At 34.1% G+C, this 25389-nt stretch overlaps 1 protein-coding gene across 2 annotated transcripts in view; it reads left to right on the forward strand.

The window, feature by feature from the left end:
• Positions 1–11789, forward strand: part of LOC131038078 (mitochondrial arginine transporter BAC1) — a 48356-nt gene extending 36567 nt beyond the window's left edge. For both annotated transcript variants that reach the window (XM_057970380.2, XM_057970381.2), the window contains exons 3-9: positions 9283–9384; positions 9619–9726; positions 9821–9925; positions 10054–10287; positions 10379–10477; positions 10885–11045; positions 11524–11789. In XM_057970380.2, coding sequence (XP_057826363.2) covers positions 9283–9384; positions 9619–9726; positions 9821–9925; positions 10054–10287; positions 10379–10477; positions 10885–11016 — 780 coding nt within the window. In that variant the 3' untranslated portion in view covers positions 11017–11045; positions 11524–11789. The remainder of the gene's footprint in view (positions 1–9282; positions 9385–9618; positions 9727–9820; positions 9926–10053; positions 10288–10378; positions 10478–10884; positions 11046–11523) is intronic.
• Positions 11790–25389: the final 13600 nt, after the last annotated feature.

Genomic DNA, 25389 nt, shown 5'->3' on the forward strand with positions numbered 1-25389 from the left:
ATTATATAAGGCTCCACTCTCCTCATTTGTAAAGGTTAATAGCAGGTTAATAGTTAGTAGTTCAAGAATTGTTTAGTAGTAGATAATAATAGCATATAGCAGCTAGAGTAGAATAGGAATAGAAGGCAGAAATTGTTGCCAAAGTTGTAAATAAACTTCCTTTTCATTGAAGTTATGGTGGAATGTGTTGTTTCTTCTACAATTGCATGGTTTCTTGATGGATCTTCATGTTAAATATTGATAATTAGATGAATGAAAGAACTTTGTGTATGATCAATGGTGGAATTTGTATATCCATACTACTAGCAGTTTGCTGATTGTAAACTTGCCTTGCCTAGTCAACTGGAATCATTATTCAAGCTTCACTTCAATTGCTATTTCTTCATTGATATGCATCGTCTTGATGGTATCTATGTAGTTGGTAGTGATTTGAACATCTTATGCTTACCTTAGGAGATTGCACTAGCTTCGTGGAGATGTTGCTTGCATGTCAAAGCCTAGCTTAGTTGAGTTTCACCAAAGATTGTCCATATTTTCTTACATTCCTAGGATTAGATTAACTCTCCCAACCCTTCATCATTTTTTTTTTTTTTCCAAATCAGTTAATCCTTCGTTCTAGCATAATTCAAGCATTCAAGATTCAATTTATGTTCGCCTTTTGATTCCAGCAAAATCACATCATATAGATGAGTTTATCCAAGAGCACGTCAAGACTTGACATTCAGAACCTCGGAGTCTTCCAATTGATCACATTGTTTAGCATTTGGGAAGATTTTGTTCAAGAGAGGATATATTACTTTTGGTATTTTATTCTGTGTTAGAGGTGTCTAAAAAACACATCAACAATACCTTTGGCCCATACTTGTCCACGTGCTTGATTGCAGCTTCTAATTATATCTTATTGATTGTCAAACTTAGCTCATAGACTGAGTATCTCTTTGTTAATCTAGGAACATTCTGGACATCTTGAAGTTCAAGAACATCACTTGAAGGTATGTGGAAAGTAGTAGTTCCAGTATCTATAACAAGATATGTAGCATCATCACCAAGTTCTACTTGTATATTTTCTTTTGGATTCTGAAGTATTCTAAAAGCTTTCTTAGTGAAGGTCATGTGTCTTGATGGTCCATAATCCATGTACCTCTCTACACTAGAAATGGTTTTTAGTGGATAAACATGACACTCTGGAGAAGGTTGTCTTGAGTTTGGATAATACTCCTCCATCACTGAAGCTTCTGCACTCCCTTCAAATCGCTTTTATTGTGGTTGCTTGCGCTTCCCTTTTTCATCTTAAGCCCCCAAGAAGCATAGTGGGCGTTCATATGGCATTTGAAACACATGATATAGCTTAAGTCATTTTTTCCTTTTCTGATAAGTCTTTGAGTTGTTTCCTTTCTTGACACCTTTCCTACGTCTTCTTGATGAGGGCATGGTTTTGACTATCTTCATAGATTAGAGTTGATCATGAAGTTCTGTGATCATTATTGGGTAGGTGGCTACCGCATTTGTTTCACTCATATGTGTGGCATTGAGCTTGTTATTCAACATCTTATTATAGGACATATTAACACTTTAATATAAAGTGATGAATGCATCAGACATCTCCGTTGCTGTCTTCTTCTTTGCAAGGCAACAGATGAAATGATCCTTCTCTAATATTAAAATAATTCACTTTGCCTTGGCCTTCTCTTCAGACTTCAGCCAACTGAACAGGATTAGTAGGAGGTGCCACCTTGGTGTCCACATAATCCCAAAGATTAACTCTTACAGTGGCAGATGTAATTTAAACATTCAAGGGGAAAAGTTGGAAGTGCCCTGTAGACAGTCACACTCTTTGAGATCGAGACTAGTCATGTTTGCAACTGCTGGAATATACTGAAAATAAATCAGATCAGCAACCTATCAAGGTGTTGTTTAACATTCTAATCATGGGAGCAATTAGGGCATCACACCCCACAACCTCTCACAGTTCTATTGGAAATGCTAGGCGATCACACTTTTGAGATCAAGACTTGTCATGTTTGCAATTGCTAGAGCATGCTGGAACTAAACAAATCAGCCGAAAATAAATCAGATCAGCAGTCTATTGCAGGCGTCATGCAACACTCTAATCACTAGAGCAAATAGGGTATCAGACCTTACAACCTCTCATGGGTTCAGATTACTTCAATCACTGAAGGACACTGAAATATTTTTGGAAGCTCCCTCTCACAAGTAACAGTACATTCCATTCATGGACCTGGAAGATTTCAGTTACTGTGCTTTGATATCATATTTTAATTTAAATACAGACCATGGTAAGCAGATTGTACTAAAAAAGTCCTTACTGTAAACTGGAACTTCAATCAAAACAACATATTTGAGTATGATAATCTGCAAACACACACTGCTGAAAAATATGAACAACAAATGTTGTTTATTAAACTGAAACTAAATTACACTCGAGTACTGTGTTCTTCTTTCATTTTCTAATTTTTTCCCTACTGCCAAGTTATGTGCTCAAGATCTCTTTTATAAATTAAGATAATCTTGTGGGCTTTACAAGATCTAAGGCAGAAACAAACTAAATAAAATAAAGACAAAGTGCTTTATTCCAGAAACAAAACAACATTTTTTTCTGAATTTAGAATATCCTAAATATATGAAAAATCAGAAAGCTAGAAGAGTGCAATGTTTTGCTAAAAATAGAAAAATAAAATAAAATAAAAAATTTAAAAGCTGCTTCACAGCTCAATTATAGGAGAACAGCAGCCAAACAGAACACTTGAAAAGTTAGAAAGTGCCACGACATTGCTGATTATTACTCTTGTACTCCTTTGGTGATGTCGATTCTCAAAATGGACCCCTTCTTTCCTCATATCTTTGCTTAATAGTCCTTTCCTTCTTTCTCTTCCCATTCACACAGTCCCTTCTTCACAAGCAAAATTGAGAACAATGCATGAGGATCCCAAGCAAGAATGAAGGAGAAATATATAGGTGACCATATAGAGGAACAGTCTGAATGCTTGTATAAAATCACATTCAAGCTGGAAATTTGAGGGTTAAACTTTGAAATAAGAGCACACATTATCAGAGTTACATTTAAGTGTGGAATGATCTTTTGGGCTATAGGGAAGAGTTATGAAGTTGAAAGTCAGTCCCCAGTGTTACCACACTAAGCCACAGTCCAATGGCATTTTCTTCCACCTCTTTAACAGATGCAATCATAGGATTGATAATCTCCAAAATTTCGTCCTTATATTGATGTTTTTCACATCTTCTCTTCCTCTTCCTACAATCTCCAAATGTGCAATTTTCAAGAATTAATGCCTTCAACATGAAGATTGGTTTTCTCACACACAATCCTTGCTCATTCATTCACAATTCCATCAACTTCACACTTCCCAAATTCTGAATCTGCCTATTTCATGATACTGAGAATGCTCCCTTCTTACAAAAGGAAGGGAGTTAACACATGGAATACATGTGAGATTTGTTAGTCTTCCCTGAATCTGGTCAAGCTTTTAGAAGGTCGACACACAGTAGAATAGGTCAGCTTTCTTACCTTTTTGCTGATACATGTCTGCTATGGTAGAAGAACCCAAATCTGGGAAGCATCATATCCCAAACCATGTTTGAAATCCTCCTGTCGTCACGTGTGATATCTCACTATCTGAAGTGTCATAGATAATTCAATATTTCAGAAGGTGTATTTCCTAATTGATGTCTTTAGCCATATGCCATGTAAACTACCAACTCACCCAAATCTAGTAATGTGTCAAATACTCTGCCAGGCCAACCAGAAGGTCCAAGTTTCACAGCTTATTAAATGTATCATGTCTTCACTCGTTGGATAGGCTTTTGTGCTTAGGTTATTTTTCCTGAATTTGTGTCTGAAATAGTCTTGATGGACTGGCTGACTTGTTCAACCCCAGGGAAATATGGATCCTATAATCTGTACATAATTCAATGGGTATATGGTAGAGAAGATGAAACAAAATCTGAAGGTAAACCTATCACGTGTGTTATTTTAAAATACTATACAAATTCATTTAATAAAAACAAATATTCAGTCAACTCTAGATGATGCTCAATTTATGGACATGGAGTGATGTATGACACAGGTATGTGTCAAAAATATGTTATGGAATAGTCTGAAAATGGCCCCCATTTAAGGTGGAGGAACTATAAGAGTACAGCTCAGTCTAATTGGTTTGTAAGGTGCAGCGAGTTGGTGGCATTATATGTTTGTTCATATAATTGGTTTTTATAATGTGCATACAAATTTGGGGGTTGGGTTCGTTACCCTCGCTCCCCCCAACACACACATATATTAGACTTAAAAAAATAATAAAAAAATAGATCTAATATCCATTAATATAAATATAAATAAAAACTAAAAAATATAGTAATATGATTGTATATAAGAATATAAAGATACATTAATATAAACTATTTCCTATGTTCAAGGCTAAACGCTTATTCAAGAAAGGCATCCAAGTGTTTAGAGATCTATGGGACCCATCTAGTTTCTCATGGAAATCATCGAATCAGCTGAAACTATGCTTCAATCTGAATTATAGAGACAAAGCCATGGTGTTGGAACTGCAGACAATTGTGCCCCCAAATCTCACTGTTCTCGTGTCTTCTAGTTGCCACTTGAGTTTTCACAAGGATTGGAGGTGGCCCAATGCCAGCAATATGAGAACCAAAATCCTCTACAAGCAGCTTGTGCCGTGCTTGCCCCTTTCTCACCGACTAAACTTAATTTGGAAATGTAGCTGTGATAACCCGACCCCCAATATGTTATATTTAAACAATGACAAATGACCATTTGTAATAAAAAAAACCGTATCTCATGTTAGTATTTTTATTCTTATTATTATCGCGCGAATGAGATGCATACGATATGAATATCAAAGCGCAATTTCTTTAGTCCAAATGTGGCAAGCAAGGTAATCGGTTTCAAACTAATTGATTTCTATTTTCGACGCCAAAAGAAGGATCTAAACCAAACGACAGGACTCTTCTATGGCGCCGAACCATTACAAACGTAACCCTAAACGTGACTGTTCAGGTGCATATTTTATATACCGATGACAACGAATAAGGGAAAAAATAAGCACGCGGAAGTTACAGAGGAAAATTGCAGGAAATCTGAGGGTATGCAGCGATAGTAAAGAAGGTCATCAACAACCCAGGTAAGTACCGATCCGCCCTTCCCTGCAACTCACACGAATGAGATTATAATGCAAAATCATTACGATACAATACGTTCATAGGACTTAAGACTATAATGCATTCTTAATATATTCCAATACATTTATGCGATTTAAACTATAAGGCACTAATTAATACTTCATGATATATTTATATGAGTAAAATATATAACACACCTTTAATACATTACAATACATCCATACAATTTAAATACAATTCATACTATTTAAATTATAATACACTCCAATACAAGAGCATCTATAATTAATGAAATTTGAGTTGCCTAAATTAAGTTCATTTACCTTCAATGGCTATATGAATATAAATTGAATTAGGGAATAAATGACTATGGGTCAATATACCCATGATTAAGGAAACTGAATAAATTCATAAGAAATTAATCTAATATATTAATTCAAATACACCAAATAATGGAAATAATGTTCAATATGAGCAAATGTAGAATGAATGAATAATCACACAAACGTTAATGTACAATGGTTAGACGATTAATTTAAATATACAATGAAGTTAATTATTCACCAAGTGCATGTTAAGTTTAATATCCAAATATTATAGCAAACTCTAAATTCAATCCAATCAACAACCGAATCCTTATTCTTCCAAATCCCCAAGGGAGATGGGCTGCTAGGGAGAGGCAGAGTAAATCCAGTCAAGGGGTGCCCTAAGGGTGAAGACTCCTCCTAAGTCTGGGCTGCGAGCCCTAAGGACGAGAGGATTGAGTCAAGTAATCTGGGACCTAAGAGAGAACTGGTGTCGAGCTCCCTAGGTAAGCAAGAACCTCTTCTGGGAAAAGGGACGGAATAGTTGACGATCGGGATTGAGCTCCAAGAGTTGTTATTAAATTAAGATTGAATTTACTTAAAACAAAATTATAACTTGGTTATTAATTGGTTATGCACAGATCTTAATTAGGGGACATTACAGTAACCTCAGCAGATCTTATTGGAATAAACTCAGCTTGCAAATTTGGAAGACAAAAACTGACTTGCAATCTCAACTCACTGCTTTTGAACTTTTGCACGCAAAACTCCCAGTGGGGAATCGTCTGAATACCTCCGTCCTCCTCCTTCCTGTACTTTATGTGGGAAGATTGGAACTTTCAAGCATTGTTTTGCTTTTGCTCTCATGCTAAATTATTAGGGAAAGCCCTTATTGCTGCCTTACCCGCCCTTTTTCATTTCCCTTGGACATGGGAATCTGCTCTTCTAGGGTCCTCTAAAGCCCATAACATGTTGTCTAGCTCCTGTCAACTTATTATAATTAAAAATATCTGGAAGATCTGCTGCCAGGTTGCCTTGTCTCTCTCTTTCTTGCCTCTTGAGATCGAAATCCTCACCATTTGTTCCAACTTTCATATACAAGTGCTGAACATAGCATCTTACTTGAATGAAAATAGCCCTACCATTGATGATTTTTACCAGCAGGTGGAAGACTTGAAGTTCCAACTTCAGGCCAAGATTTTGAACCAGTGCTCAAGTCAACAACTTGGTGAGAACTCTGTTTGCATCCACAACAGGTCATTTGCTGTAGACTCTGCAGGACTGTGAAGGTAGTTAAAAAGAAGACAGGAATTTGTTTCTTCCATGGATAAGGACAGAACAGTTAATAGCTGCAACAAGGAAAACAGTGAATGTAATTACTGAGGGCACAATGTTTGTATCTCCAAGATTGTATATTTATCGTTTTTAGTACACAATTTTTGTATGTCTGACTCTTAGACTATGCTGTAGATGTTTGTTTACTGAGAGCTGTTATAGCTTATTGTCTTTTGTGTTGCTGGCTGTGAGAATCCACCTCTTTGGGCAGCAGCCATATCCTTTTTTGTTGCTGGGTTCTGCTGATTTGCTTTGCGGTTCTGTATTGTGTCTAATGTTTATCTGATGTATTTTTTTATCTTCTTAATCCAATACAATAAAAAAAAAACTATGTACATAGAATATATATTAATATTAATGTTAATTAACTTATATTAATAATTTAATATCGATATTGATATTAATATTAATATATTAATAATTTAATATTTTAACATATTAATATTCATATTGGTATAAAAATAAATTAAATATATTAATTATATATTTCAAATAAAGTATTTGAACTATTAAATACTAATATTAAAAAATAAATAATTTTTAAAAAATTGAATATAAATAGGGCATTTATTATTTTGGCTTTTGGCGGGCTGCTTATAATTTTTCGTTCATCATGAATATGGCAATATAATCCCATGTCCTCATACGGCTGTTTATGTACAATTTTTGCTTAAATTTAAGCAGCTGGAGTGTTCCCATGTAAATTTTTAATTAGGGGAAAAGGATAAATTGGAATCTTTCCCTATTTTAGTGGAGCAGTTGCTGCTTAAAAATTGAAAATAAGGTTTGGAAAAAGGGAGGGAGGGGTGGGTGAAAATAAGCAGCAAATGCTAATTAGGACAAATGACACACATGGCTTCGCCATTCTCCTTTTTATTTGCCTTTAATTTTGCCTCCAAATCTTATTTGCAAGAACTATTATTAAAAATTTCGTTTAAGAGGACTGTTTAAAAGTAAGCAGCAAATTTTTATTTTACTATTCATAGGGCCACTAGTTTCACAAATTTTTGCTCAAAAAAGTTGAGCAGCAACTGCTAACAAAAATAAGCTAAGCAGCTGCAGGGGGACTTGCCCTAAGCCTTGATCCCATGAGTTCTAGAGCAAGAATTTAGTGGTGGGTGGATTGGGATGTGGCGCAAGGTTTTCAAGTTTCAACCAAGTCCATGCTGCAATAGATATCCAAACAGTTTTTCACAATACACAGACGAATTCCAATGATTTATTTATATTTTTAAAAAGTTCCGAATTTCATAAAATTGGCGAATTGGTGACATAATGCTGAGGAAAAAAATCAAAATTATTTGTGGGTTCTTCTGAAATCGTCTGGAATGAACCCACAATCAAAATTCCAAACCCTGGCCACACCCTTGCCTGCACTGGATTAAGATTTGTTTCTTAATAGACTGTATGCAAGGCTTATAGAGTTGAATTAAAGATTGTTTTCAGAAATAATAGTTGGTGGGTTATTTCAAACATACCTTTTCATTTTAAGTAGCATTGAAGGAGAGTTCTTGTGATGTATGTTAATAAATAATCATAGCTTGTCTAGTGCACGAATCCTTGGATGCTCATCCAATGTATATATTATTATATCATAAATGATTCTATAATTACTGCCCATGAAGCTTTGTATCTCTTGAGGCTGCCTTTATTATTTATGAGTTTAGAATATTTGAGTCATAAATTAGGTGTATGAATACTTATTTTGCATTTGCGATCTGAGTGGAATTCCAGAGACAGATTCAAGTGTTAAAGATAAAACCAAGTCACTGTCATATTGAAGTTTGATATCTTTGTTGAGGTTGAAATGAAATCTTCAATTGCAGCCAAAGATACACACATGGAGTTTGATTGAGAAAGATTCATGAGCATGGTCGATTCCGTAGATATTTGCACATGGTTGTTTCCAATGCTATAATGTATCTATTATTTCATTAATCTCTTGACTTCTTTGTCAATGTTGTAAAAAAAATTTCATCACCTCCCTCTCATTTGCTGTTTATGAAACCCAATCATAGTCTCTAAACAAAATATTGCAGGTGGCTTGCAAGCCGGAGAAGAAAACATTCCTTGCATGAACTGTGTGTGGAATATGTAGAACAGTTGATACTGAAAGCCCTTACTACATAATCATTTATAATAATATGGAGAGAATTATCTGTGCATCCTTTGTACATGGCATAGTAGTTTTTCCAACTGCTTAATTTCACATTAATTGTTTACATATACTGATCATGTAAAATACCTTAATCATTCTGGTTTGAGATATTTTCCAATTGGACAATCTCAGATGTTCTGTTTTCTATAGTGTGTGCAATTTCCGCATTGTCCACAACCTTGGATAATAGAAATGTCCTTTCTGCCAAAAGTGTTTGCCTATATTACATTTTATGTATAGTTAAAAGCGGTAAAGTTTATATGTAGGTTACACTGGATCACATGATGCTTCCTTTCCATGGTTCAGGTGAAGGGTCTCTACACTGGGGCAACCTCATCTTTTGCTGGCATGGCTATGGAAAGCTCACTTCTATTTGGCGTTTATTCTCAAATGAAGTTAGCTTTGCAGGTTTTTCTTTGTCAGTGTACATGTATTTGTTTGATCAAGCAATTTTAAATTTTTTTTCCATTGGCTAACTTTAATACTAGGTAATTAACAGCACCTTTACTACTAGGTAATCAACAGCAACCTTATATTCACCTTTTTTGGCAATTTTTTGATGTACTTTTTCCTCTTTGTAGTGCGTAGTTTATGTCTGCGGCCCTGATGCGATCGTATTTGGCATGGTGGTTCTTTGGAAAGGGAGGAGATCCTGGCAGCGGCAGGCCCAAACTTCAGATTGTTGTTCCTTCTGCGGCTGTTGGTGGAGCATTAATAAGTTTTGTACTGTGCCCAGCAGAGTTGATAAAGGTAATTAGAAGTAGAATTTGTATTTGTTATATGCTTTCTTTGTGTATAAATTGAAATCTAGACACCATACCAGTGACTATTTGCTGTTTTGCAGTGTAGATTGCAAGTTCAGGAGAAAGACAATAGGCAACTGAAAAAGCATCCCCAGAGATATGCTGGGCCTCTGGACTGTGCACTGCAAACTCTTAGAAATGAAAAGGTAAGTTGTTAAATTGCCGATACTATCTGGTACGTCATTGTAGTCATGCAATGTATATGCTGCACATGTGGTGTCCTTCAATATACAAGCTACTGTTTGATTATTTCATTGGGTGCATAATGTTTCAGGTACAAGGTTTGTTTCGTGGTGGCCTAACTACATTTTTGAGGGAGTCAATAGGAAATGCAGTTTTCTTCAGTACTTATGAATTGACTCGTTATCATATGCTTTCAATTATTAGTGTGCATGCTAAGGTGAATCCCCAAATGGATTCCCAGTCTTCTCAATTTGTCAACTATTCTTCTAAAATTGTTATAGAAGCAGGAGTTGGAGTTGTCTCTGGTGGGCTTGCAGGAATTGCCGTATGTAATCTGCAACTTTAAACTTTATTTATTTAAGCTGATTTTTTTGTAGAACAAACGTGTGCAATTAAACTAATAAGTTGCATTGCAGTTCTGGTCAACAATTTTGCCTCTTGATGTTGCAAAAACCCGTATTCAAACAGCTCCTGATATTAACGCCAGCAGGAATCCAATATACACAATCAGGATGGTAGGACCTATACACTTTATTTTTTGGATGTATTTTATTTTAGAAGGATCATATATTTTTCTAATGAAGGATGTTTATTAGGCTTTTACTGAGGGTATCTGTTTAGATTGATGGTTGCATTATTGAATAGGTTTGATTCTTTTATTTGCACTTTTCCTTGTGTTCTGCATTTAAAAGGTATCATCTATGATAGTGACATCAATCATTTGCATGCCTATCTTATAGCGATTCTATAGAATGTTCTAATTAATAAAGTAAATAATCAAATACTACAGTGACTTCTTTTCTGGCTTTCCCTCTAGGATCTATTCTATTGGAAAGGAGTCTTAGATAACCTGTAGATGGATTTAAAAGTAGGAAGTGCTCATATTAATGAACAAACTATTTCCTTATTCTATGTTCTACAGATTTATAGAGAACTCGGTTTCAGAGGACTATATGCTGGTTTAGGGCCCACATTAGTGAGAGCTTTCCCTGCTAATGCTGCAGCGATTGTCACTTGGGAATTCACAGCAAATTTACTGGGGGTGAAACGTTAGTAAGAGCAACATCTTCAGAAAAGAATCTTGTAAGCTTTGATCAATTGTTGCTAGTAATTCTGAAATTCTGGTGCAATTATCTATATTTTTCTTATAAGTACTCTGAATTCTGACACACATAATGCATCTAGATCAGATATGGCAGCAAGATTGTTGCATATAGCTATTTGCTTTTGATCCGTAATACTATGCTTCTATGAAAAATCGTTTACTTACAATTCATTACAATGCTTATAGTTATTTTCCATTATATTAGCATCAAATGAAGAGTAAATTGCATTGAAAGAGTAGCAATTTTAGTGCAAGAATGAAGGAAAATAATTATCAAATAATTTACAAGTATTTATCTTGGGAACTTATGTGGGGAAATCTAGCCTGAAAGATGGTGTTTGTGGTTTTCTTAAGCTCAATTAAACAAGTACAAAGTAGCTATGGCACCTCTTAAGAAAGCAAATGAGATAATTCACGATGGAATTGTTTTCAAAGTTGTCCTATTTTGCTATGCAGAAGATGCTCTACGATCTGCCACTTCTGAAGTCTCAAGAACATGATGAAAATTGGTGTAATAATTCGAATTTAAAGACAAGGTGGTGTAGAAGTTGGAAAGCTAACCAAGTGATCTTCTCTCTTCCATTCTCAACCCAGAGTTACAAAAAATGAGGTGCCTATGTATACACTACTTTGATTATTTACATCAAACTTACAAATTTACAAATTTACATGGATATATGGTGTTCGGTTTTACTATTAAAATTAGTGTTTTTGCCAGTCTATTTCAGTATGTTTTCTGGTATTCAAATGCATATTGATATTTTTGTGGCCAGAATCTCCAGCACTCAAAATTCATAAACTGATTGCATTTCAAGCAGTTTTCTATTTATATTATAGTATATGGGATTGCTTCTTTTGACAAAACTTGACCATGTTTGAGATAGAAAGAAAGAAATTATATTAAAGTCCACAGATGACCAAAAGTAGGTCAATAGGAGTAGAGATTACAGCAGTTAACAATAGAAATGTTCTAGGAAGAGAGAACACTAGAATGAAACGATAAGAAAAAACATATCAATATCTGAAGGTGTAAAAATACATCATTCTATAGACTAATGGCAGCTGTCGCACATAGTCAAAGGGTTATTGCTTATTTGAAAATTCTAATTAAATAGGAAACGCAAGACTTCAGTGTCATGCAGGTATCTGTTTCTTGTAATTTCCTTTTAAAAAATCAGTCAAGTGATCTTATATGCTGTGACATCATATGAATCATTCCTTGATGGAGTTGAATGTTGGTGTTTCTTATTGCTCATTTTTCTCCATGATCTATATGTACGGATCTGAACAATCCCTTTCAATCTCCATGATGTAAACATGCTCTTTCAAGCATTAATTAGTACAAATACTACATAGAAAATATTAATGGAGCACTTTCTTGAATTTTCTCAACTGGTTGCCTGTTGAAAAATATGTGGAAGGTACTGTATTAAAGAATGTCTTCATGAAGTTATTGATGAAGGGTAAATCAAAACTTTTTTTTATAATTTATGTCGAAACAGGCAACTACTGTATATATTTTGTCAATGATGCAAAATTAATTTAATCAGGGACTTCCGAGTATGATCTTATGATTCAAAACTACCCATCCTTGTCCTTCGGAGTTCCAGCCAACAATATCTTACTCAAGAGAACTCTCATCGATGACAATTCTGACTTAATTACTTTATCATATGACTTTTTGCTAAAGACTTGATACTTAGAAATAAACCAAAGACTGCAGCAATGCTAATAGACTTTTAGCTGAAGACAAGATTCTTCTTTTAATTTTTTTTAACAGCCTCCTCTTTTCACTGATTAAAGCATTAAGCTTGGAAATTACCCTAGGGTTTAAGGTTGTTACATATTGAGTCGTAGATAAAAACTTGCATGGTTGTTAAGTTGAACTTGATTGTGTTGTATGCATGGCATTTTGTTGATCTTATTTCAACAAGTTAAGCTTTATCAGCTATGGAGAGTTTATCATGTTGACAGAGTTCTTAATCCCTTCATTTACAAATCCTATAGTAGCTCTTTCAAAGGGGATTCAACATCTTAGTTATCTTGGTTTGGGAATGTAGATGTTATTCTAGACTACAGCCTTTTATATGTTATCTGGAAGAGATTCCTCTCTGTTTTGAGAAAGACAAAGAGCCTCTAAGGTGGAAGTTCAAAGGCATCTTAATACGAGTTAACTAAATAATTAGTTTCCTTATTTAGCCCTTATTACATCATTTGTTAGAAACCAAAGTTTTGTCTATATAATAACATTGAACAATAAAATATATGTGCAACACAAGATGTATGGGGACAATTAGAAATAAAAATGCCCTTAAGGTATGGTTATATCATATAATATTCCTTAAGAAGTTGCTTTTAAGGTATCTTACAATGAGAGCCAAATAGCTTCTCCTTTACACATTACAATTGATTTGTCGTCCTTGATCAATTATGATTCACAATGACGGTTGTCACATACAGATATCCACTTATCTATAGTAATAATGAGAATGGTAAACCCTTATTTTAGGGAGATTAATAACCATGTATGACATTGTATAAGTTTACTCATTTGACTCAATATAGAAGTTACTTGCTGGGGCTATCTTATCCATGTAAGTTTTGTATGCCTCAAGTGTGCTACACTAACTTTATGTACATTGTAATATCAAGTCACTGAATATTTTTTTCTTTTAAGAATAAATCTGCTTATAATCTACCCGTTTTACATCTTGACATACCAACCTCTTAACTAACCACATGACATTTTGTCTGCATTTCTCAATTGACCCATTATAAAAATTACTTGATGGGGCTATCCTATCCATATAAGTAGTCTACAAGTTGGCTACACCAGTGCAACATACATTATAAAGTCATGTCATTAGGTGCTTTGTTTTTCAACTGAATAAAGCTGCATAATAATCAATCTTTTTTATATCTTTACATTTTGCAGATTTGTGTACACTTGATGTGATGCTTGCTTATTAATCAATCAACATTTGATTTTGCTAGGTCATTAGCCTCTTTGATGTCATATTTTTGCCTACGCTATCATAGATTTAGTTGTAACTGTTGCATCCTGAAGCACACATTTGTTTCTGGGCATTCTTATTATGATGCCAAGTGTGCCCATGGTGATTGTTTTGCATCTCAAAAGATAAAAGTTTTGCTCTGGTAAAGTTTTTATTTTGAGGTTTACTACATGTTTCAAAAATTACTGTACATAATAATTGTAAAATTTTTAGTTTTAGAAGGTTGAGTTTTTTTTGTTTCCATAAATCTGTGTTTCTTTGAACTATTTCATTTTGGAAGCAATATTTTTGATTTCTTTTTTTATTGTCATTACTTCACAATAAGACATGTTTTCAATATTATCACACCAATATTCATCGTTCATATCAATGATAAGTTTCAATTTGGGTATACCTCCATATTTTGTCCTATAATGCTGATTTGTTTGATAAAATTAGATAAAACTAAACAAATGAACATATTACCAATGAATTAATATATAAAACATATTTAATTTGTTTAAGATTTATAAATAGTATATTTTATAATTTTTTTTGGTTTTATATATAAATAATTTTTTTTACCTGTTATTTTTATCTAGTCTAAAAATATTTAGTAAGAATTTTTAAAATAATATATAAATATATAAAAATGATTTAAAAAATATATATTCAAATGTCATGTATGTATACATATTATGTAATAAAAATTAACTCAAAATATAATAAAAATTAATTGCTAGAGAGGGGGATCTTGTTATTAGAAAACTAATTGTTGAAGTGTACACTACTTTTCTTCAAGCAAAAAATTTGATAGATTTTATATGAGTTGATATTATATGGCAGCAGATTTATTAGTGTTTTTATTTAGGTTTAAATATTATGAGGCGTATATACAGTTATACTCATTTATCAATAGCAATTAGAAAAGTCATTATAATTCTAGGAGGATGTCAATGGTATTGACTCTCGCTATGACATACTTAGGACTTGCATAGAAACACATGTGCTTATGTATAATGCAATCCTTGGCTAAAACAATTTTGGGTTTATTTTGTACCTTGAGTTGGAAACACTGTGTGCCCTATATCCAATGTCTATAGTTTTACCAAATGACTTTATTCTTCCTTGAGTGTTAGGGTGATTTTTAAAAAACCCTTTCACAACGGTTGTCTTAAATAATTATTTAATAAATGTAGTTATTCTTTTCTTCTAAAAGGGTTTCCATAAATATTTTTCATTCATTTCCATTTCAACCAAAAGATCAGATTAACACTGTGTGCCCTATATCCAATGTCTATAGTTTTACCAAATGACTTTATTCTTCCTTGAGTGTTAGGGTGATTTTTAAAAAACCCTTTCACAACGGTTGTCTTAAATAATTATTTAATAAATGTAGTTATTCTTTTCTTCTAAAAGGATTTCCATAAATATTTTTCATTCATTTCCATTTCAACCAAAAGATCAGATTACCCTTTTTCTCTTTTTAATGATTCATATCTTTATTTTCACTCGAAAAAAAATTTCATAACATGAAGCTTAATTATCCAGTGATGATACCCCTTCATCAAGGGTCAGCATCCTTCAAACCAAAATGACTCTTCATTAAGGGGTGGCGGTGGTTCATAAAGTTGGCTTCCATAATTAATGTATATTCAAACGTATATGGAGCGCTCTAGTTAACAGGGTCAGCTCATATATAAAAGGAATAATTGCAAGATACAAATGAGCATAGCCGAAAGGCTAAATGCTTATTTGGATAATGTCAGTTGCCAAAGGATTACTCCCATAGCTATATACGACAACAAAATGAAATTAGCAAGACCTGACCAATTAAATTATTATAATAAGGTATTTCAATTTATTGTTTCATAAATTGTGGTTACATTTATTCTCAAATCTATCTTAATATAAGCATTATCTAAGATAAGATAAACATGCATATGCTTTTGAGAGTTATTGAATGCTCTACAAACATGATTGATATAATTTTCATAACATTGTGAGTCTCCCAAATAGTAAATATATGGTGTAATTTGTATGAGATGTTAATATAAGAGCCCCCTCTAAAATTATTATCATATGCATTTTAATGATGATGATTTAATTTTTTATAGAAGAATTAGTTTATATAGTACAAGTAAAATAATTGAAAGGCGTTATTAGATGACTGATAGACACATACATAGTTTTACTGATCAAGCATTCTATGAATCAATTTTAATAAAAATAAATAAATTAGTAGTATGTGACCAACGAGATGATTGATATATACCTATAAACTATCAACTATCTAGTAACACCTTTCATTGCTTGTACTAGTTATAGCATATAAAATGTGCTTTAAGAAGATGAATGTTGGGCCCAAGAAGGGTAATTTTTTATTGTAATTTTGTAGTTTGTATTCCTACCTTTTGAGGTTCCAAATTGAAATAGATTTCAAGCAAAATATGAGCATTTTAGAAATATCTTATTTACCTACATAAAATAAAACTCATCCTTCATTTTCCAAAATAATGTAGTTTATTTCTTATCCTATTATATTTGAATTATTTTATGAATAGACAAATAACTACTAATTTCTTAGTAAGTTGTGCATTATGTTTTCTCGTACATTAAAACTTGAAAAGATAGACTATTTCTACAGTTATAATTAAGATAAGACTAAATTATAAATTAGTCCATACATATCCAAAATATTAATGAAACTGACATATTTCTTATATTCCTTCTCATTGCTTATTAATTTAGACTAATTTTAGACTCATTTGTTGGACAAGTGTTGTATACTTTTCATATTTGATAGTCAAGATGGGATCAACCTCGCTAGTGATCAATTTTTTAGAAAACCAATTAGGTTTTATTTTGCATTTTCCCTATTTTCATTTATGTTTTGAAGTGCTCATGTTTATCTTTTGAATCATTCAATGCAATGAATACAAAATACTTTGATATGCCTATATATATTTTCACATGTTTGAGGGTGAAGTAAGAGAGATTCATTATTATTTTTTGATCGATTAATGTTGATTTGTATTAATAGAAAGCAAAATTACATTTTGTACATAGGAATCACGGAAAACATCAAAGCGATCAATTAGGTAACCACAAACCCTAATAAGCTAAGAAATGATCCTATCACACTCAATAAAGGAATGCAAATCAAAGGACATAATCTCCTTCATATCTCCTCCATTGTTTCTCTTTCTCCTCCAAATATGTGGGCTTCACCTACAAAATGCAAATGTGAGCAAGGAAGCAAGATTGCAAATGAATTTGAGAGCGTGAGGGTATTCGAGAAGTGGTTGTTAAAATAATTGAAAAATTAAATCAGTTTATAGAGAGAATTGTCTCCAAAATGACATGAGAAAATAATGGCAAATGGAAGAGGCAAATTGATTAAAAAATGGCATAATTGATATGACAAAATATGACAAATTGAAGAGAGATTTATGCTTAATGATTTATGACAAATTGGCCTTAAAATTTGCTCATTGTTTTATGACAAATTGAGAACAAAAATAGCTTCATGATTTGAGCAAAAGGTGGAGACAAATTAGTGGAGAAATGGTGGGATAAATTATAGGAAATGGGAAGCATGAAATTAGAAATGACAAATTATGACAAAATTAGGAGAAATCAGGAGAATTAAGGGAGAGAAATGTGGGAATAATTAATAATTTCTCATTTATTAATCAAATAAAATATTTAATTGTGACACACGACATAGGGTGAATGAATAAATTCATTTATCCTAAGAGAAATATTAGTAAAGGATTAATAATTAAAGGATTATTAAACCCTAAGAGAGAGAGACATGATCAGGATAAGGATTTAACGATTGAATTGACTGATTGATATAATGATTGATAAATTAACTAAAATTTATTTGAATCAATGCTCAAGATTGAAATGATAAGGACAATTGACGAAGATAAATTATTGATGGAAAATTGATTGATGGTGATTGATGATAGGACAATTGATTGATAATGATTGATGACGTGACATTGAGAATTGATTGGAATTGATTAGGATTAAAAATGATGATTATATGAATTTGAGAGCTAACCATGATCATGAAATAACAATTGAGATTGACATCGATAAGACCCAAATTGAAACAACTGAATAGAATCGAATAGGAAAAGAAAGCAGAAGAATGACACAATGTTGACAAATGATAAAGACCAAATGTGCAACATAGAGGAAGTGTTAGTAAAATGCAAAAACCCTAAAAATAAGGTCACACAGATATGTTAAAGTATGAAACCGCAAGCGTTAACCATTTTCTAGTGCTTACATTTTGGCCCTCTTTGAGACAATGCGATTATGAGCATTGTTTCAAAGAATAATAAGGAAAAAATCACATTAAACATTGCCCCAGTAATGATGGGCTACAAGGGTGCCCCCTTGAGAAATTGGGCGAAAAATTTAAAAAAGAGGCCAATTTATCGAAAATATTGCTAGGATTAGACCAAGGTGACTGCAAGGACAGACGAAAGAAATGTTACTAAGAGAAATTCGACGAAGAAGAATTAGTGGTGAAGAAAAACTTGCTTTCAGAAATGCACAAAAGTAGGTGAAACCTTTATTTGATATGGCAAAACGGATGCGGCGCACCATGGCAATGAATGCCAGGGCGATAATGCAATCCCTTTGCATAAAATAGACACTTCACAGACAAGGAATGAGTCGAAAATAACCTAAGACATTACGCATGTCAAGGGTCGAGGTATGTGCGACGTACGTAAAGCGAACATACTTATCACAGACACCCAAGACATACTTGCCCCAAAATGCTAGAAACACTCCACAAACAGAAGATAAAAACAAAAAAAGACCATGAGCCATCCCAACCAGTCTAAATCACTCAGTGACATCATCGAGCAACATAGGAACATGGTCAAAGCCAAAAATAAAACAATAAAAGATAAGACTCGCAAATTCAAACAAGTCAAACAAACATTCTGATCTTCATTGTCAAAAGTTGATAATGTTGTGATAAAAGGATGATCATGTTGTCTAGTTTCAGGGAATGCAGTACCCTGTATAAGATCCATGATAATGTTGACAAAGGACTGATGATAATGTTGATGTTATTTGGTTGATACGACAACTTTGACCAGTTTGAATGTTTGGTTGGTTGAACAGTTCATTTGTTAATGCGTGATTTGTTCAAGCGCAATGTTTAACTATGTTTTTGTCTGACGTCTACTCAAAATGTCCGTCTATGTACAAAAGGGACAATTTATTGGCAAAAATGAAAGTGATTGTTTTTGGACTTTTTATATTTTCAAATTTTTAGGGTTTTTGAACTTTTTTGAATTTTTTTGTGCTTTTTTCAGGACATTTTACGATGTTTTTGTGATTTTTTTTCAGGACATTTTTCATTTTTTTTTGGATTATTTCAATGCGTTTTTTTTAGGGATTTTTTTCAAGATATTATTTGCTTTTTTAGGGATTTTTTCAAGACATTATTTATTTTTTAAGGATTTTTTAAAGACTTTATTTGATTGTTAAGGGTTTTTTCAGGACTTCATTTGATGTTTTTGTAATTTTTTTAGGACATTATTTGATTTTTTTTGAATTTTTTTTAGGACATTAATTGATTTTTTTGAATTTTTTATGATTTTGCCCCCAGTGTCTAGCAAGGCAAGAAATATGACGAATGGATAAACAAGCCTGCTGAAATGTTGGTGGATAGAAGGAAGCCAAATGTCATTTATGATGGAGATAAAATAGATTCAATTCCCAAGGGCTATCGTGCGATGGGATATGAGACAAGATTTGACAATGTAAAGCAATGGCATGGCATGAGGGACATGTCAAGAGGCTTTTGAAACCATGTGTTTGCATTTTTACATCCTTATGTCACATCAAGATCAAGGGACAAAAGAGAGTGTATGGATTGGGATAGGATATGGATAGGACAAGAAAGATCAAAGATGAATAAGGGATATGGACTGAAGGTTACGATAAGCCAATGGATAGTGATAGAGGGTTGCAATAAGCCAAGGAATAGGGACAAAAGGTTGGAATAAGCTAGTGGATAGTGACCAAAAGCTATGATAGACTAAAAGCTACAAATAGGATATATGAGGGACAACATTTTTGGATGCCACTTTGGATGTTTCTTTTTGTGCTTCTATGAGCCGCTTAGGAATCCACATGGTTTTTGACTTTTCATTCTTTTGTAGTTCCTTGGAACGCATTGCTTGCACAAGGGATGTAGGAACCCATATAGATTTTGAATTCTCTTTTTGAGCATTGGGCCTTTGTGGCCTTTTGAATTTTTTTGTCTTTTTGGATCATATTTTGCTTTGTTTTGACTTGTCGATTAGACTAGACATGTTGATCCTTGAATACATGTGGATTGCTGGACTTATGAATTTTATGCTTGGCATCCAAATTGCTTGGAGGGGAAAGGAATGTGTGTGTGGATGGAATGTGCTCGAAGATGTGTGCCTTTATTGACCTTGAATAGGGGACGAAGGGATATAATGACCTAAAATGGATGGAAGGGATGAAGGGGAAGGCGCATGTTTGAATTTGGGTTTGGTAGGGATACCAACATCTTGAGGAATGTCACTGAGGCCATGACCATTAATATTTTCTTTAACATGGAGGGGTTCTTGCTTATGAAGGTATACCCCTTTGCCTTTATGATCCGTAGGACACTCTTTGCTATGGGAAGAAGACGTGAGTCCACTATGAGGTGGATATGACATGATGGGATCATGAAGTGAATCAGACTGGACCAAAATGGAGGAACCCATTGTGCATGTAGGGGGTTCATGAACATCTTGTAACAACATGATAGGATCATGAGGGGGACTAGGATCAATGACAGGATCTACATGAGATGGAATGGAAGGAATAATGGGATCATCAAAGGAAATGAGGCCTTGGATTGTATATGGAGGATTAGGACATGGAGATGGAGGGATGACAACATCTTGTGGTGGACATGAAGCTAAAAGGATACTCTGATCTTGAAAAGGAGGAAGATCATTAGATTCATCTTTAAAGGTGCTTTGCTCTTGACTCTCAAAAAGATTATTAGGAAGAATGAAAGGGACATCTTGATCTTTCTCAAGGAGTGGAATACCAATTTGACTTGAAAAGGCATTATGTTCTTGGATAGGAATAGGGGGATCATGAAAGGAAATAAGATTTCAGTCAAATGTAGTATGCAATGGAAAAGTTTTAGGGTCTTGATCATGATCCGTTTCAAGACTTATTTCTTCATGCTCTGAATCATCCTCTTGACATATGGTTGGACTTTGGACATGCGTGGGGGATTTTGGCAAGGAGTAAATGCTTTGACATGAGAGGGATGAACTTTGTATGTCACTCTCTAAAAGAGAAGCATCTGGTGGCATTGAATCTTGCATTTCCAAATAGTACAAGGGATTTGTATAAAGACATAGATTAGCATGTATTTCTATTGCAGACAACCCTTGGGAGGATGCATTATTAGGTGTATCATTTAGAGGCGATGGTGTAAATTGCTATTGTGAGACTTTAGGAGATGATATGAGAGGTTCTTGCAAAGCTTCAAAAGGTGTAGGAATAGATGCCACTGGAGAGTCAATTTGTTCATGTGGGAGTGAACCATTGCTAGACATAGGTGCATGATTTTGATCTTTCTTGGAAAAGTCACTTAGGACTCTCTTTAAGAGTTGTCTAATAAAGTAACCTTTCTTTGGAGACGCATTTGAATCCTTGCAAAGTTTTATCATGGTTAGGTTTTGATTTTGGGCTTGATTTGTTTGAACTTGTTGTGGGACACAACTTGCTTGCTCTGAACTTGAGGCTAGGTCTCTTATAATGCATGGCATGTATTTTTGAGAATCACTTTAGATTACTCGGTCCAAAATTTCCACAAACTCGGGATTGTTCATTGCCTCAATAACTTCAAAATCTGTGTATGATTCGTCATTTGAATCTGCCTCTTTGGGGAAGTTTGGTAATGATTGAACTTGAATATAACCATAATCTGGATGAAAGATATGTTGACCATATACCAAGTGTCTTTGTAGGTAGGGACCTTGACTTAATTGATTTGGATTAAAAATCGGTGACACATTCGTTGGTGGCATTGGTGAAACATCACCACATTCTGGTTGCATTGGCATAAAACTTGATTCAAAATGTGATGGTGGTCCTAATTGAACAATTCCATACTCTCGTGGCATGTTTGCAGGTGGACCAACATTTGGATTAAAGTTTGGTTTTATGATATTTCCTTGTTGTTGGGTTGGAAAGAATTGTGATTGCATTGGATTAAAACTTGATTGCATTGTGTTATTCATTGGACCAATCATCAGTTGATATGTCAAACTTTGTTGCATCATAGGACCTTGGAACTTTGTTTCAATAGACATGTCACTATGCAATGCTTTTGGGATTTTTGATTTCAAGGATGATAATGATATGCAACTAATGCATTTTGCAAATGCAACCTAAGAGGACAATGCAACCTATGTTTTTTTTTTTTTTTTTTTGAGTTTTTGAAATGACAACGAAATGCAACTAAGTGCAACCTTATCAAATGATAATGCAATCTATGGCAAAAATGCAACCTATGTTTTTTGGTTTTATTAATTTGGACAAACCTTTGGAATGCAAACCTAAAGATGCAACCTTGGGAAGTTGAAATGGAGTCAAGACCTTAATTGACAAAAGGACAAAGGACAATGTCGCACCTATACGCTTGGATACTAAGCTAAGGTTTGACAAAATGATAATGACAAAAGGACAAATGCTGGACAAGATCAAGAATCCCTAACAACAACTTAGGGTTTAATTCAGAGATTTGAATTTTCAAGTTTGGAAAATCTTAATTTTGGGACTATTATGCAAAAGGACAATGACTATTGACAAGGACCTAGAGTATGTACCCAAGATATGATATGAATATGACCTAAGAAAATGAGATGAAATGACCTAAGGGTATGAAATATCTCAAGGCTATTATGTAATGATATGAGCTTAAGGTATGACTGAGAATATTGATAAAACTTGGAATATGATATGACCTAAAGTTTTGGACTATGCCATGGTATGATCTAATGCAAGAAAGGGTTATGCAAGGAAATAATATGACCTAAGTGAAGACCTAAGTTTGGGGATGACAATGATGATGCAAGATTGCAACCTAAGTGAAAACCTCGCTTGGGTATGAGAATGCAATGAAGACCTAGGGAAATGATTTTTAAACCTAAGCGCTAACTGAGGTTGATCGCAATGAAATGGACCAAAAATGAAGGAGGATGACAATATGTCCTAAGACCTAAGTTGGACTATGAAAAATCTAGTCTTAAGTGACATGAATGTTCAAACAAGGGTAACCAATCTTTTGACAAGCCATGTTGATAAAATTTTTGCAACTTGTTGGATAGATACTTTGAATTTCCTTGAACCAAGTTTGACTTTGTTTGAACTTTGTTTGGATAGTTGTTTGGGTTTGATGATCAAAATTGATTATGATTGCTTTTGAAAAATTATTTTTGCCTATGTTTGTAATGTTGATTATGTCCTTTGTTTATTATTCACTTTTAACAAGCACGAAAGACAAGATGTTTGTTTGACTTTGACAAAAGACACTCATGCACATTCAATGACAATATCCTAAGGCTGGCAAGGACAATACTTGTTGAATCCCCTTACCCAGAATACCTCATTCAACCGGATAGTTAGAAGCTCGGTAGTACTGGCTCCCCTCCACGACACTCACTTCTATGGGCATACCAAGCTTCGACTTCAAGGGGCATCACTTTCCAAGAATTTACTATCTCGAATTGAAGGGCACATGAAGGGTTTCTTCTACATGTGTGTATTACAATGCTTGAGTCAACAAGTAGAAGGTTTTTTTGTCTCTAAGCACAAAAGTTTTTAGTCAGGGCATCCGTTTGGGTGGGCATAGATCCGACGAATTTAATTGTCGCTATGCAATTCCAGCACTCGTTGCTTGCAACTTTCATGACAAACATGTTTGATTATAGTGGTTCAAAAGAGCTTGGCTTTAACCCGATGCCACTTTGGGTTGTTCCCTCTCACCAATGCCTGTGCGAAGTGCCAGGCAAATTGGGAGGCAGACCCACTTCTAAGGGTAAAAACACACGAGCAAAATAAAAGAAAACATGGCATACATGGTGTTCATTAATCCTTAGAAAGGAAGTGTGCAACTACTCTAAAAATTGCAGACACTTAGTTTTGATGAAATTCTTTGGCCACATCCTACAACAAACACATTAGTAATTTGTGAATAGTCTTCGTCAAACGTTTTGCCAAGGTGCTGCACAGATCATCAGTAACACAGAAAGCCAAAATGAATGAAACAGAAAGCAATCATCATATTTTGCAAGTAAAAATTGACCAGTTATACCTTAGATATGCCCTTCTACAGGCGTAGTTTTAGGGCACACATGCACAAAATTAGGGCACACAGGCGCAGGATTAGAGCACACAAGCGCAAAATTAGGGCACATAGGTGCATAATTGGGAAACACAGGTGCAGAAGTGCAGTGCACTCGCAAAACAACAAAATTTGCTCAGACAAAGGATAAATTTTGCAAAATTAAATCCATATCATACATGAAAACCCCAATTTTTGATGAAAATTGACCTAATTGGACTCTGAAACCCACTAAGATGGCACATAGATCAGTTTCCTTATTGCCCTCCCTTAGGACATAAGAAATTTTAAAGCTATGGAAGGTAGCTAAGAGTTCCTTAATGTCTTGAATTTCCTTGTCTATTTTCCAATTTTGTGTTCCACCCCAAACAATGGCGTGAGTAATGATTTGAGAGTCCCCTTCTAAGCGTATTTTGTCACCCCAATCCTTCCTACCAATTGGATCGCCATCAAAGCCACTTTACTTCGACCTCATTATTTGTTCCAGTGGGTAGACATTGCTTGCCTTTTGCAATGGATTTACCTTTGCAGTCCTTATCCACACAACTTGCACTTGAGGGGCCCGAGTTACCATGTGCTACTCCATCGAAATTTATTTTGATCCAACCAAGTTTCGAGGGAAGAGAGATTCATTATTGTATTAAAGAAGATTTGAGGAAATTTTTTTCATGTGTGTACAAGAATACAAATACGAGAACACGTGTACGAGTACGAGAATACGTGTACGAGAATATTCCTTTAGGGTTAGGGTTATTCTTTGTTAGTCGACTTTGTATGTTGCCCTAAAATTGCATGTTATAAGTGGCTGGAATGCATAAGGCATTGTATGGTGTTGTATTGATTTACTAGATAATAAGAAAAGATTGGACTACTGTGTTATGTGGATATAGCCCATCTTGGGTTAAC

This window comes from Cryptomeria japonica, chromosome 2 (genome assembly GCF_030272615.1).
Source record: "Cryptomeria japonica chromosome 2, Sugi_1.0, whole genome shotgun sequence".
In the NCBI taxonomy this organism is placed as follows: domain Eukaryota; kingdom Viridiplantae; phylum Streptophyta; class Pinopsida; order Cupressales; family Cupressaceae; genus Cryptomeria; species Cryptomeria japonica.